The sequence below is a fragment of the Atractosteus spatula genome, chromosome 2, assembly GCF_055471065.1.
Source record: "Atractosteus spatula isolate fAtrSpa1 chromosome 2, fAtrSpa1.hap1, whole genome shotgun sequence".
Taxonomy (NCBI): Eukaryota; Metazoa; Chordata; class Actinopteri; order Semionotiformes; family Lepisosteidae; genus Atractosteus; species Atractosteus spatula.
In genome coordinates, this window is record NC_142707.1 from 59,521,251 (window position 1) to 59,536,458 (window position 15,208).

The following is a 15,208-nucleotide window of genomic DNA, read 5'->3' on the forward strand; positions in this document are numbered from 1 at the left end:
TGGATTGTATATAGTCTTGTACTGTTTCTGAATATAGACCTCAACAATGGCGAAGCCAAAATGCACAGGAGTTTCCATAATATGTGCATACATACTGTACATAGACTTACATGGAAAGGACCAATGACTATCCTTCCGTCCATTTTCCAACCACTTTATTCAGTACAGGGTCTTGGGAGAGTCAATCCTGCAAGCCTGTCCCAGTAAGCAGTAGGAGCACGGCAGAGTACACCCTGGACGTAGCGCCAGTCCATCTCAGGGCACACACAGACACACACACTCACACCAGGGCCAATTTCCCCAGAAACCAGTTAACCTACCAGTATTTCTTTGGCCGGTGGGAGGAATTTGGAGCACCCAGAGGAAACCCACGTGAACACGGATATAGAATATATAAAACTCCAGGGAGATAGTACCCCAGGTGTGGATTTGAACTCCGGGCCCCAGCGCTGCGAGGCAGCAATTCTAACTGCTGCAACATTATGCCACCCATGACAGATACACAAAATTGTTTAAGACATTTTTAGCTTTTTAAAATTAAAATGTACAAATACAAAGGAAATATGGCACTATGTCACAAGTAACAACAACTTTAAAGGTTCGGAGTATTAGAGTCAAAGTAAAATTTATCGGTAAACCAATAATAATTTGTTGTGGTGCGCTGAAAATGACAGTAATACAAAACAAGAGAAGAAAAGATATAAATGGCATATATCATAGACAAAATACAATACAATTCTAAATTACATTGAAGATTCAGCCAAGTACAAAATACTCCCCTAGCTATCTGGAATATGTTAAAGTCCTTGTGCAAAATTACTTTTATAACAGCATTGATTAAAAAGACTGAAGAGCCTCGGGATTAGTGCTCTTCCGGAACTGCTCTGTTCTAGATTTGATACATCTTAACCTTCTTCCCAAGGGAATAAGTTCAGACAAGGGAAAAGCTGGGTGGGAGTGGTCACTGCTAATCTTTTGAGTTTTCCCATTTAAATGCGTTGCATATACTGTATGTAAGCAACAGATGGTAAGTCACAGTCAGTTATTTTAGAAGTTGTGTGGACCACTCTATGCAGCTGTTTTCTCTCTTGAGAGGGAAAGTTCCCAAACCAGAACGTAACAGAAAAAGTTAACACGCTCTCAACTGTTGCTCTGTGAAAATGGACCATGGCTTCCTGAAATAGCACAGGCATTCAGTTCACTTCCTAATTTATATCAATGGTGTATTTTCTGGTACGATTACCAGATTACAAATGACCAGTTCTACCTAGCAGAAGATATTTAATGTACAGTGGTGCTAGAAATTTGTGAACCCTTTAGAATTTTCTGAATTTCTGCATAAATTTGACCTCAAATGTGTTCTTCATCTAAGTCATAAAAATAGATCCAACATTAAATATCTTTGTCAGAAAAAGTGTTGGTGGGCTTTCTGGCGTGAACTCCCCGCTTCACAACATTTCTATTGGATTACGGTCTGGACTTTGACTCGCCCATTCCAAAATGCAACATTTCTTCTGCTTCAACCATTCTTTGGTAGACTGACTTGTGTGTTTAGGGTCACTGTTTTGCTGCAGGACCCACCTACTGTTGAGCCTCAGTTCACGGACGGATACCATGACATTCTCCTGTAGAATTTGCTGGTACAATCCAGAATTCATAATTCCCACAGTGATCGCAAGGCGTCCTGGTCCCATGGCAGCAAAACAGCCCCAAACCATGATACTGCCACCACCGTGTTTCACCGTGTTGGGATAAGGTTCTTATGTTGGAATACAGTGTTTGGTTTTCGCCTAACATAATGTTTCTCACTTAAGCCAAACAAGTTCTATTTTTAACTCATCCGTCTACAGAACATTCTTCCAGTAGTCTTCTGGCTCACCCAGGTGGTCTTTTGCAAACTTTAAACTGACACCAATGTTCTTATTGGAGAGTAGTGGCTTCCACCTTGCTATCTTCTCATGCACACTATTCTTGTTCAGTGTTTGCCTGATGGCGGACTCATGAACACTGACATTAGCCAGTGCAAGAGAGGCCTGCAGATCCTTAGACGTTACACTGGGGTTCTTTGTGATCTCCCGGAATATTATACGCTTTGCTCTTGCAGTGATTTTTGTTGGACGACCACTCCTGGGGAGAGTAACAATGGTGTTGAATTTTCTCCATTTGTACACTATCTGCATGACAGTGGATTGGTGAAGCCCAAAGTCTTCAGAAATTGTTTTGTAACCTTTTTTCAGCCTGATGAGCATCGACAACTCTTTTTCTGAGGTCCTCAGAAATCTCCTTTGATCAAGGCATGGCATGGCATGCCTTCACAAGCCTGTGTGGTGAAGACCAGACCTTGGTAGTGAAGACTCAGGTTTATGTTTTTTAAATAGGGCAGGGCCACCCAAACTCACACCTGATTGTCATCCCATTGATTGACACTCCTGATTCTAATTATCCCCTTAACACTGAACTGATAATCCTAGAGTTCAATGTCTTTCCGACAAAGACATTTAATGTTCCTTGGCCTTGGCCTAATGTTCAATCATTTTGATCAATAAATGAATGAAAAAGTGTATCCTTTTGTGTGTTGTTTGTTTTATTGGTTTCTCTTTATTTTTATGACTCATGAAGATCTGATCACATTTTAGGTCAAATTTATGCAGAAATTCCGTTTTTTCAAAACAGTTCACAAACTTTCTAGCACCATTGCAGGTCAGTACAGGCATACAGGCACCGATGACATGATCTAGCAACACAAAAAGGGCAAACACTGAGGCTGAAGACTGAAAGATGGGCTTATTCATTGACCTCCCATTTCAAGGTAGAGAAGATTGTTGTGGCAAAAAAACTTAAAGGTATCTGCCCTCTTCACTGTCTGATAATCAATCCCAGGAGGTTGTCATTCATCCCTGTCACATCTGAAATCAAATGTTACTTCTTTGGGTTTAGTTATTTGAGCTGGAGAATGTTTTAACTGCAACAGCTCACCAAAGCAGTGACCACCTGCCTGCACAGAGATTTGTCTGGTGTTATTAGCCCTGCCAGTATCATCGGCAAACTTGATTAATTTCACAGATCATATAGTAGATACATAGTTATTAGTATACAAGGAGTATAGAAGTGGTGACAGACAGCAGCTGTTGGGGGCACCTAGGTTTAAAAAAAGTGGCTGTGCGATCTTCTGATGTACTTTGACCACCTGCCTCCTGCCTGATAAAAAAATATCTAGAACTGGATATTTTTCCAGTGTGTGATAAAGCACTTTGGGAAATGAAAGCAAATATAGAAATATTTGATTTATATGTGGACATAATTAATTTTTTAGTCCTTGTTATATAGACTTTAGTCTACAGGAAGTGTTTTCATTGCTTCTTGCAAAAGCACTGATTTTCAGAAGCACAGAACTTTGTAATCAAGTGTTAAATTCACTATTATATCATTTGGGGGATGTACAGTTAACATTTATGAACTCTTTTCATGGCTTCTTTTCGTGCTCCCTGTCAATCTGTTGTATCCCACACACAAGTCACAAGAAAAAGAGTTATGGCATTGCTGTCTGTACAAGAATCCAACTTCTGTACATTTGGTTTGTGTTTTGTCCTTCTTTTGTTTTATGTTGTTTCACTCTATATGAATCTGCGATTTGTAATGCTTGATTTACATTTTATTTCAACATTTGTCGTACAATCTAGCATCATGTTTACAGTCCAGTCTGCAATATAGACAAAATACATACCACTAAAACTGTTATGTATGATTTCATGCCTATAGGATCATTGTCTTCTTAAATGGCAAGCACAAGAGGTAAAGTGTATACTTTCATGGATTTATGCTGTTGTTTTTACTTTTTAACAGGAATATGATCAAGTCGTTCTACACTGCAAGTCTCTTGTTTGATGTGCTTTCAGTGTTTGGTGAGCTTTCAGAAGAGGTAAGCCAAGCGGCTAAAATCTTGTGCATTTAATGCAGGTGGTACGCTTAGTTTAAGCATTTATGTTTGAACCAGTTAGAAGTTTTAAAGCAAGCACAGAGGTAATGGATACAAACAGTCAATATGATATGGTATATTAGGATTTTCATAAGAACTTTGATAAAGCTCCTTATATAAAATGAATTTTTATATTCCAGTCTTAAAAAAGCATTGAAAAATACCTGTTTATGTTAACACATCATCTTCTAGATAATGTGTTATACTTGCAGTAAAATTTTTAAAAATGCTATAATATATGCTTAAATTAAGGAATGTTATGGTAAAAATATACCATGCATTAGTAAGAATTTGTACCTCAGAAGACCTCAAATTGTACAACTGTACCTAAGTTGTACAGTTTTGGTGATTGTACTGCAAATATTGCTGCTTTTTGATTTCCAGTGGAAACTGACATTCTGGAATGTCCTTTTCTGACAGGCTAACAGAAACTTTTGGTTTTGAATATCGATGACTGTGAGGGTGCATGATTAAAAATTCTTTAGGCATTGACAGATTCAACCCATTAGGCATCTCCAGAATTGACAATGAAGATGAACCAGCTAAGACAAGTGTAAACTACAGGGAAGTGCATTTAGAGGACAACAGGAAGCACCTCATACACAAAGGGTTGTGGGAGTGTGGAAAAACCACCCAGCCATTTTGTTAAAGCTAATACCCTTTTGAGAAACAGTTGGATGGGATCCAGCTAAAAAAAGCAAACAAGCTGGATGAGCCAAATGGCCTAATTTCATTTATACTCTTTTCATTCTTTATCACCTTTTTTTCCTTTCCCATCAGCTCTGGAAAGTCTATTCAGAGGCAGTTTTATCTGGAATTGTTATAAACAGTCCAAGCAGAAATAGCAGTGGCACAGAGGATATGATAAGGTTAAAAAGTAAAATATAAATGAAAGTAAAGATACTCGAATAAGCTAGTATTTAAGTAGTAATTGTGAAGATATTTGCCTACTTGCTTATTTTTATTTTGCATACCAATTCAGAGAACGTTAAATAATTTTATGGTTTGCTGAGTGGAAACAGTCTGTAATAGAGGCATTTCAGCTGTCTTTAATTGCTGTTGCCCTAACATTCAGATTTAAACATCTACATTTGTGTGTTGTTGCCTCAGACATCCTTTTAAAGAAAGAAGTGACCTGTGTCAGAAGACGTACAATGTTTCATTGAGTTTTCTTCTCTCCCTAAGGGGCAGGCATTTCCCTACCGTAGAAAGCACATTGGGTGATGTTTTTTAACACTGCTCCTTCATACTGTAACATTAGCCCAAACAATGAGCCTTCAGAATCTCCCAGATTATGTTGCCATTTGATAGATTTCCATGATGAATAGAAAGGGATTTGGTTACGTACAGAAAGAGAACTTTGAACAGTAGACATAATAAAGCTTAACTTTTATTCAGGAATTAGCTGTCCTGTAATTAAAGTATAGTGCCAGATACAATATGAGCTTTCAGCATGCATACATTTAAAGTGATATCAAAGCTGTAATCTTAGCTGTCAACAGACCTTTGTCACAGTTTTAATGATTTTGGATTCTAAAGTTCCAAGTAGAATGGATTTTTTTCACTGTGCCTTATCTTCGAGAAAACTAATGTTTTGGTTTTCCAACGTTCATCACAGCAGTTTGAAGTGAATCTCTGCACAGTCCCATGAATAGTGTATTCTCTACTGGTCACTTTGAATTCACAGCTGCAGGTGAAAACAAAACCACTATGCTAATCTTATTTACATCTCCATTTAGGCAGTTTTGCCTTCTTATCATATTAAAGGTTTGAGGGAAGTTCATACCAAAAATATAAACAAACCATATGACTTTTCTTCTTCTGTAAGTTGCACTCATTTTATGAGTTAATAACTCACTGGGTTTTAAAAGTCCTGTTAGTAATTTAACATCATAAAACATGTTAGTTTAAGTTTTATCCCTGAATGCTTGAGGATTCCCCTTCTGCAACAATAGTATGGGGATTGCCAAATCAGAACAAGAATTAAATAGGCATATTTTCTTTAATATACGTTTCAACTGAGACTACAGTAAAACCAATCCCACAATAGATATTATTATGTATCTATTAAGTGTCCAATATAATCTATGCCAACTGCCCAAATGGACATTGTCTCTTTTCTTTACTTTTAACTGTGTCACTTAAATACTGTAATTGTTACAAGAGTCTGCTTAATAGTCTGCCCAGCTGATGAATACACTGTGGTCCTCATGCAGTGCAAACCTCTGTTGCAACCATGCTGTAGCAGCTACTTCTGGACCATTCTCTAAGAAAAACATGCTGAACTGTGAGATAGGAGCCTTTAAATGGTCTTTTGTTTCTACATCTTATTAGAAATAAGGCGATGGTTCTGATAAATTTGTAAATGTCACAACTGAAGCCCAGCATGCCTCCCTTCCCCCCCAAAAATGTCATAAAGGTTATATTTTTTCTTCTTAGTATTATTTATTAATTAACTCATTCATTCATTACACTCTCCTTTTTTTCTTCATTGCAGAACATCCAGCACAGGAAGTATGCTAGGTGGAAGGCAACTTACATCCACAACTGTTTGAAGAATGGCGAGACGCCACAGGCTGGGCCTATTGGAATGGAAGGGGAAGCATATGGTGAGGGCTGATATTAACAATCAGTGGTACAAACAAACCGTGGCTCCTGTTAACAAAATAAATTTTCTTGAGCATTTCTGAAGGCGCATTGAAGACTGTTTCCTTAATGGGTATACTGGCATACTCATGTTTGTAAAGGTTAGCCACATTGTGTTCTCAAGAGCCTTATCAAGTTTAAAGTTTGTACAGAAGTTTGTACAGAAACATAGACAAGAACCCTAATGGCTCTCCGTGCAGTTAAACTGATTTTTAACTTACCATTCTTTAAGACTTCTTATCTGTTAAATATTACGGGTGGAGTTTAATTCTGCATTTATTGCCTCTGTAAGTAAGTGATATAACTGTGAAATATGGTTGTTACTTCTCAATTATAATAAAATATTCCTTCATTTGAAGTAATTCCTATTAGGGCAACAAACTTTTTTTATTTTAAATACTTAAATATTTAATGATTTTAATTAGAAATTAGATGGAGATTGGCAACAGCTCAGAAAATTTGCAATTTTCATTATATAGATCATCGGGGGTTTGAAAGGCAGTTAAAAATAAGCAGTGGTTTTAACACAGGCCTGGTGAGGAACATTCCAGCGTATAGTCGTCTATGATGTGAACCAGATCGTGGTTTTCATAGTCAGCCTGACCCATAAAACTTCTCTCCACTCAACATCTGCTGGGTGTGCTGTGTTTGGTCTGACCTGTTCATGTCAGAGATGAAGTCATGTTCTGCATTGTCTGATGGGATTGCTTTAGTTTGTGATTCCACACTGAACAAAAGCATAGGACAGTGCCGGGGGGACATATTTGTTTTGCTGTTTGGCTTGGAAGATAACTTCTATCAAGTTGTTAGTCCATATCATTTGAACAGAATTATATTGGCATTTGCAATTCAACTTTTGTGTACAAATACTGTATATTTGGGTCTTGCACTTTTATTCATTTTATGTTATGTTTAGGAGGTCTCTTGAGAAGGATCTGGGCTTCACACTCCAAGGAGTGACATCATGTTAAGTAATTCTCAATGATGTCTAACAAAGCCAAGAGAAAACTGATATCATGGTCTCTCCCCCTCTATGTCTGCACATCAGGATCTTATCTCGCATTGTTTCCTTACATCTGTCAAACATGCACAGCAGAGGGGGATGTTCAGAAAAGGGAGCTTACTTTGAATGGTGGGTAAGTGTTGGGAGAAAAGAAAACAAAACCGCAGTAGTGGTACAGAAGAGCCACATCTGTTTCCACTTATTTTATTTAACGAAAAGCAATAAATCATACTTTTACTTAATACAGACACATTGACTATTATCTTGGTACATTCTCATTATGTCCAATTACACTGCATTATAACGGAAATCAGTCTACCTTGACCTTTTACATTATATCACTTCTATAATGAATTATTTTTTACATTTACTTGAACTATACTACACAGATAAACCAGGGTTACTACCTGTTGTAATGGGATGTAGGGGAATACCTAAGTATAAGGAGGTTAGAGTATTTTGAGGAAGAGTGCAGAATATATTATATTGAGTATATATAATTGAGATTTTAAATATTTATATAGTAAAAACCAACAGGAAAAATTGTTTTCCATCATACACTTTTTTACACAAGTTTTAATTTTATTCCAAAATCATGTGTAATAATGTTAAATGTAATGTTTACATCATATTACACACACATTTATAAAGCATTAATGGTTAAAATTAACAATTACTAGAGTGTTCTCTAAACCTTTAGTATATAAGGAATTCAAAACTATGCAAAAAAAACAGAACAAGCAGCTTGAACAGGCCTTTATCTACTAAGCCTCGGCTTATGGTGAATATCTAAACAATCACAGAGAACTTTTTTTAGTCTTAATATCTTTCATATGCCATGTTGTGCCAGTCAACCGGCTTTGAAGGATGTTGCTGAAAGATTTGCAATAATTCCTGCTTTGTTAGATCCCACAATAAAAGCGCCATTGTTTTTGATACATACAGTATTTGCTTGACTTTTCCATTTGCAAGTGGAGGAAGATAATGAGCAAGGAGAAAGGAATGGAGGGAAAAAACCCAGTTTAAACAGAAGAGAACCAATTCCAGGCAACCTTTTTGATTAACATTTTCCTAAGGCATCATCTGTACTGCTGGAATATGGTTATAACAAACTGTGAATGATAATGCAAGCCATAATTTTCCTGTTCACATAAGAAATCTCAACGTTTTAAGATTATCAAGCACAGGGTTTTAATTACCAAAGGTGCTGAAGGTAGAGGCTGAAATAAAGAGTTACCAAGAGGGACAATTTGTTCTTTACTTGCTAGCCATCTTTTCTTCAAAAATGTCCAGTCAGTTACAAATAGTAAGAGACAATTTACATTTGGACTGCACATGAAAGAATTAACTTGTTTTGGAGGTACCAGTGGCCTTTTAGAATGATAGTCATAAGTCATAATTAAGAATCTAAATATTATAATAATTCTGCCATTATATACATGCTGCAGACCAAACAAAACACATTGACATATTTAATATAGTTCCTGTCTTTACTTGCCCTTAGGCTATGAATTTCCTTCCTTAGAGTCAATTTTGCTAATGTTTACAGAGTTAAATGTTCATGCCTGGTCACATACAGGATCTTGCTAAGTATAAAATTAAGAACAGTATTTCTTCCTAGGATTTTCTTATCTATTTTCTCATAAGGATGGAAACGTAATTAACGCAGATTGCAACACACTTGCCCAAGATTCTATCCCAAGGGAAAATAATCTGTTTTACCTACTATATTATTTTCACATTGCTTCTTAATGGAAAAACAAGGCCCTTGTGCTATAATTAAGTGTTTTCCAGGATCATAATTGAACAGGTGTCTCAATGAATAACATCAGAACACTCAATTAAAATAAGTCCCAATGGTAGCCTACATATTTCATAAGCATGCATGAATCCTTCATAAGTAAAATAAAGAACTTGGCATACAGGCATGTTGTAATTTAAAAATTTAAATTTTTCCAACTCTTATCCTATTAAAATTATAGTATTATTATAGTAATTATAGTAATATTTAATTTAAAATAGTTTAATTTTGCAGTTTGTCCTGTGGGAAGTTTTATAGAATTAGGTTTGTTCATAATTAGACATCACATTGATCATACATACTGAACATTTGTCTTAGATATATACTTTATTATGGATATATTTAAAATCAACTTAAAATTTGACCTGTAGGTGGTTCCAGGTCCACTCTTTCTCATCAGGTCAACTCTAATAGGTCCACTCTTACTTAATTGATTATTATAGACATTTTGAAAAGTAACTTTTATATTTCTTTATATCCGCATAGTGTTACCAGCTAAAAGGTTGAAAACCGTTAACAAATTGTGATAAAACAATGAAAATATTTTAGCCTTTCTTTTAGTTAGGAATTTCTAACTACTTAATTGTTCAGTAGCAATGTAATTCCCCATGAATTTTGAAAATATTTGAGGAAGTGGAAATAATACAGTTTGACATTTATTATTTAATCTAATCTAACAGAGTCTTCTGTGTATTATTTTTCTTTGTTCTTCTTACTGGGTCTGATATTACTATCTCTTCTTTGACCCTTAAAGCCCTTCCCTTATTGTGGCTTAGAGGTAATTTTTCAGTCATCATATTGAGAACAGCAAACCAATAGTAACTCTGGCAGCTCTGTACATTCTGACATCGTATACCTGTTACCAGTTAATTCTAGTCCTTAGTATCAGTTGTGAACATTATGAGGCTGCTTATGTTTCTTATTTGGGAAGCCCGTATGACTTAGTTAATTTTTCAGTTTATTTTCTGTTCCTGGTACAGTGCAGTGTGCGTATAAAACACTTCGATAGTGCAGTTGCACCATATGAAATAATGCAATTAAGGATGTTCTTTACTGCTTTCTGCAGAACATATTTTCCCAGTAATTCCAAATATTGTGGAATTATGTTCAGCTTTTTAAATTGGTATTCTATTCACGGAGTAATATCCTCCAAAGCAAACGTAAAAGGCAGGTTTGTTTGTGTGTTTGTATTCTTCTGTACAGAATTAAGATCTTAACCCCCTAAATGTAGTCGTACATTCTGTATAACTTTGGCTGGACAAAACAATGCATGACTGAAGATAAGCTAAAATTCACAAGAAAATGTTCCTCTTCTTTCACTATCAGAACTCGGCACTGCTCTGAAATGGTGCTTTTGCCTAGATTGTGGGTTTTGGGAATGTTAGCACCTTCACTTATTTTCCAGGCTTCCAGACGGCTGTTTATATCTGGGTATATTTAAGCAGTTACATGGTGCCTTCAGCAAAATGCGTACTTATTTTGTTTGTTTTTGGCTTAGAAAAAATATTTAATTTAAACCACAGTTATTATCTAACCTTCAAATGGCTCATTCAGAAAATAGCCCTTTTTGAATAAACAGACATTTGTAGGAGAAAAATAGCCTTGAGAAACCAAGAGAGCAAAATAAATCTAAATCAAACAAACAGCAGTCATATGCCTTTAGATTATGTTGCCTATTTCCCATTTGTCTGTCAAAGTCTTGTGTAAGTTTGCACCTATTTTAAAATTATATGTTAAAAAAGTTTTAATTCCTCTGGGAATTACAAAAGCAATAAAATTAAAGAAGAAAGATGTATCTTCAGTTTTGGAAAGTATTGTTACTTTTATTCTGAAATGCAGTATTTTGATTAATTTTGAGTAATACAAACAGACCCTGGGAAAATACACTTGACAGCTTTTGTTGGACACACACAAATTGCAAGAAAAAGTCAAGAAAGCATAGTGCTGTGGTATCAGGCAGTCTGCTTCTGCGATATGTTTTTTATATTGCCATAGTTTTCCAATGCTTACAGAAGCAGTCCTGTGCTCTTCTACAGACCGTTTTCAAGATTTACAATGAACTCAGATGCTGTTACTGAAGATGAACAAGATAAATTCCACACTAACAAAACAGAAGAAACACAATGTTTCAGCTGCTGGGCCATCTTCAAGAGTGAAGACTCAACAGCTAGAACTTTTTTTCTTCTTTCTTCTTTTCGGTGTGAAATTAACCTTTTCTTTTTCCTTTGCAAGCTGCACATGCAAAAGCAGCTCCCCACTCAAGCTCTTGTTTATTGTTCTCTTTTGGGTGGGCTGGCAACCGTGTGACTTACTGTTGATCTGGGTGTTAATGTGTAGATTATTTTACACAACACATTTCTCTTTTCTGCTGTCAAGATTACATATTAGTTGCCTTGTAAGCAGCTTTGAAAATTGAAAAGAAAAAGGATTGTACAAACAGGTGTATTTGTTGATTATCTGTTCTATACTTACAAATCACCTGACAGCAGCATTAATGCTCTTAGGAGTATCTCATTACTATGTCAGGAAATGCTGATCCACTTCTTTAAATACTCCAGGGGCTCTTCAATGATTCATCTGGTAAAAGCCTCTCTGTGGAGTGCAGGATGAGACCAACAGCTGGTACAGAAAATTTGCTGGAACAGAGGAAAGATTGGCTGAGGTGGAGTTAAGAATTCCCAATTCTGCCTGGAGGCCAATGGGATTCAGCATTTTAAATTGAAGTTGCATTTATTCTCCTACTAGTTCTTATGTCCCCAATATTTACTTTTTGAATTCGCAATGCAAAATGAAATAACTGGTTTGGCTTAACATACCATGGACTGCATGTGGCATCTTTAGTTCTCCTCATTTAATGCACGGCTTATCAGCAAATTGGCCCGAAGTTTCTTTCTGTTTCAGCCTCATGTATACAAAAGGAAAATAATGATAGAAAATGGGAATGGTGCTATGGTGTGGTGTGCTTTGCTGTTGTAAAAACATTACACATTATATGTATTTTGTATGTGCTGTTTTATGGTTCCTGTTCAGATAATGCATACAAAGCAGAAGGGATGATAATATCAGGGATGTCCTTTATGGTAAAGGTTAGGGTGTTAGGGATCTTTCACTTCCCTTAAGTGCTGTTCCTGTTATTGATATTATTAAATTCAATAATGTTTAAGTTTCCTTACTTTTTGAAGTACTCATCACGAAGAGGACAATCTTGATATTATAGTTTTATTAACTAAAGCATTTCACATTAATTTTACCATCTTAATTATTAATAATTGCTTACACTTATATAGCGCTTTTCTGGACACACCACTCAAAGCGCTTTACAGTAATGGGAACTCCCCTCGAACCACCAATGTGCAGCCCCACCCAGCAAATAAATTTGCTTTGTTTTTCCAAGTTAGTGTAAATGTTTTTTAAATGTTTAAATGTTTTAATTTTTTGAATTTAGAAAAATGTACAGCAAATTGTGCACTATGACAAAGGTTTAAAGTAGTTAGAAGTACAAAGCATTTACCAAGATGCTTCACAGGTATAGTAAAAAAGTAGTGATATTATTTTTTTACTGTTTATTTTATTTTGTGTTTAATTACAGTTAACTACAGTTCAGTATATGGTAAAAAAAAAGTACAATACAGTATTTATAAATTACTTCTAAGGTAATTTGCTCTCTTTCAAGTGCTGAATTTATTGACTGTACTGCATGTTTTTTAAATGGATTCTATATTCAATGTTCTCCTTAGGTAAAATGTTTTTATTTATAAATATCATGAATGGTAATTCTCTCTATGTGTTCATGCAGTGGCTAAGAAAGGGTTGCTTCTGACTTGCATAATATTTGGGTTACATACTGTACAAGACAAGCAGAAGAAGGCATTTACATAACTCGAGCAGTGGGTGTGAACTTTGAAATGTCCACACTTCCCATGTTAATAGTGATGTTTACAGAATGGTCTTTAAAGTTGTTCTTAGGAGGCTTTGTCCTTCACCGTTTTGTCATGCTTTGTATTTGGGCACCTTGTTTTACATATTATCGTGAATTATATTGTTTGAATGTTCAGCTTTCTCTGCATACATGACATGTGCTTCACTGGTTTAAACTAATTTACAGATCTTTAATTGCCATTTAAAATGTAGTATTTTTTTTTTATCAAACTGTATATTCCAAAAACATCTACCAGAGTGTAAACTAAAACTTGTAGTGTAAACTAAAATGATCCCCCTATGTATCTTGGGGCATTTGGAGACGTGATTAAATCTTTTCTGCCTCATATTTGGTACTTGTTAACTCTTCCACATCCTCTTATTTTTCATCTTGTCATGTTAATTAAATTTACTGAATGTTCTCATATTTCTTTCGCTGTTTTTTTTTGTGAAATGGTGGTGTAAGCCTCTTAACCAGGTTATCAGTGTAAATGAGAACTTGTTCTCAACTGGTTTATCAGGTAAAATAAAAGATTCTTTTTCTTAATCTTCTTATTCTGGATTGAGATCTGGCTAAAGGATAGAGCCTTTAGTCTTTGATAGAAACTATATAGAACTTTAGTAGAAACTTTTTTAGTCTTTAGTAGAGAAGATTATGTTGGGACTGTGTTTAGTTATTGAAAATCCTCAAAGGATTTCACAAGGTTAACTCTAATGATGTCTTCAGAATTGACAAGAAAGAACAAGAGGACACAAGTAGAAACCATGTGAAACTGCGAAGAAGAAGGTAGTTATCCAGCCTTGTTGTTGAAGCTGATACCCTGGCTTTTTTTTTAACAAAACAGCTGGATAAGAGCTTTAGATCAATTAGGTGCTGGCAGCTAAATGGACTAGTTTGGCCAAACGGCCCCTTCTAATTTGGAGCCTTATGTTCGTATGTTTAAATGTATAACTAGACACATACGGTACTGTACAGCAAAGTCATCAGTTGTGTTGATAACCCTTTTGAGTTTCTGTTGTTTTTCCCCACAGATGATGAATATGACACTGACGCCGGGGCATCATTTCAGCCTCTGCAACCTTCACAGCCTTCCCAGCCAAGCTTCCCCACGGCTGATACAGGTGGTGTGCCACCCTCCAACTTCAGCAACATCCATATTCCACCAGGGGCCCACGCCCCGGCCAACACCCCTGCAGAGGTGCCTCCCACTACAGGTACAGCATGAAAGCACCGTCCTGTCCCTGGCCTGTGTACTGTGTTAAAATAATTAGAGCCACCTTGATCATTCCATCTCACTGTGGTCTGGTGTTAAAGGTCTTCTGTAAAAAAGAGGGATGACTGTACACTACAGTAACCCAGTTATATTTTATTATATATGAGATTTTGTTCATTTACCACAAAGATTAAATTAGATTTTGCATAGCTTTTAAAATAAACCATAAAAATAAATATTGGTTAATGTAGTTCTCTTTTTCTTTTTTCCTCTGGTCTGTTATGAAAGAATACTTTGTAATTTTTAATATGTTTAAAAAGGAAATGTGCCAAGCAACCTTTCTTTTTTCCTTTGAGGATACTGGCATACAATTGAATTTACTGGAATATATTTATGTGTTAGTCAGGGGGAAGGGGTATCTCTTTGTAAAGCATAGCATTGCAAGAATATGGCATGACAAAAATAAAAGTAATGCTTCTTGTGTGAGGGCATTATATATCATTTAAATATATGTATTTATCTAAGTTATAGAATTTGCAGCTGCTCAAGCTGTAGGCTTGCTTTTAACACATTTCTATTATGTTTTTTAAAACAGAACTGACAAAGAACAAATTAAAATGCAAACTCTTACAAAAGCAAGTCAGACTCCT

At 35.8% G+C, this 15,208-nt stretch overlaps 1 protein-coding gene across 1 annotated transcript in view; it reads left to right on the plus strand.

Moving 5' to 3' along the window:
• Positions 1–15,208, plus strand: part of vta1 (vesicle (multivesicular body) trafficking 1) — a 78,924-nt gene that overhangs the window by 57,750 nt on the left and 5,966 nt on the right. Inside the window, exons 4-6 of the mRNA XM_088934032.1 lie at positions 3,844–3,919; positions 6,474–6,585; positions 14,377–14,559. Coding sequence (XP_088790158.1) covers positions 3,844–3,919; positions 6,474–6,585; positions 14,377–14,559 — 371 coding nt within the window. The remainder of the gene's footprint in view (positions 1–3,843; positions 3,920–6,473; positions 6,586–14,376; positions 14,560–15,208) is intronic.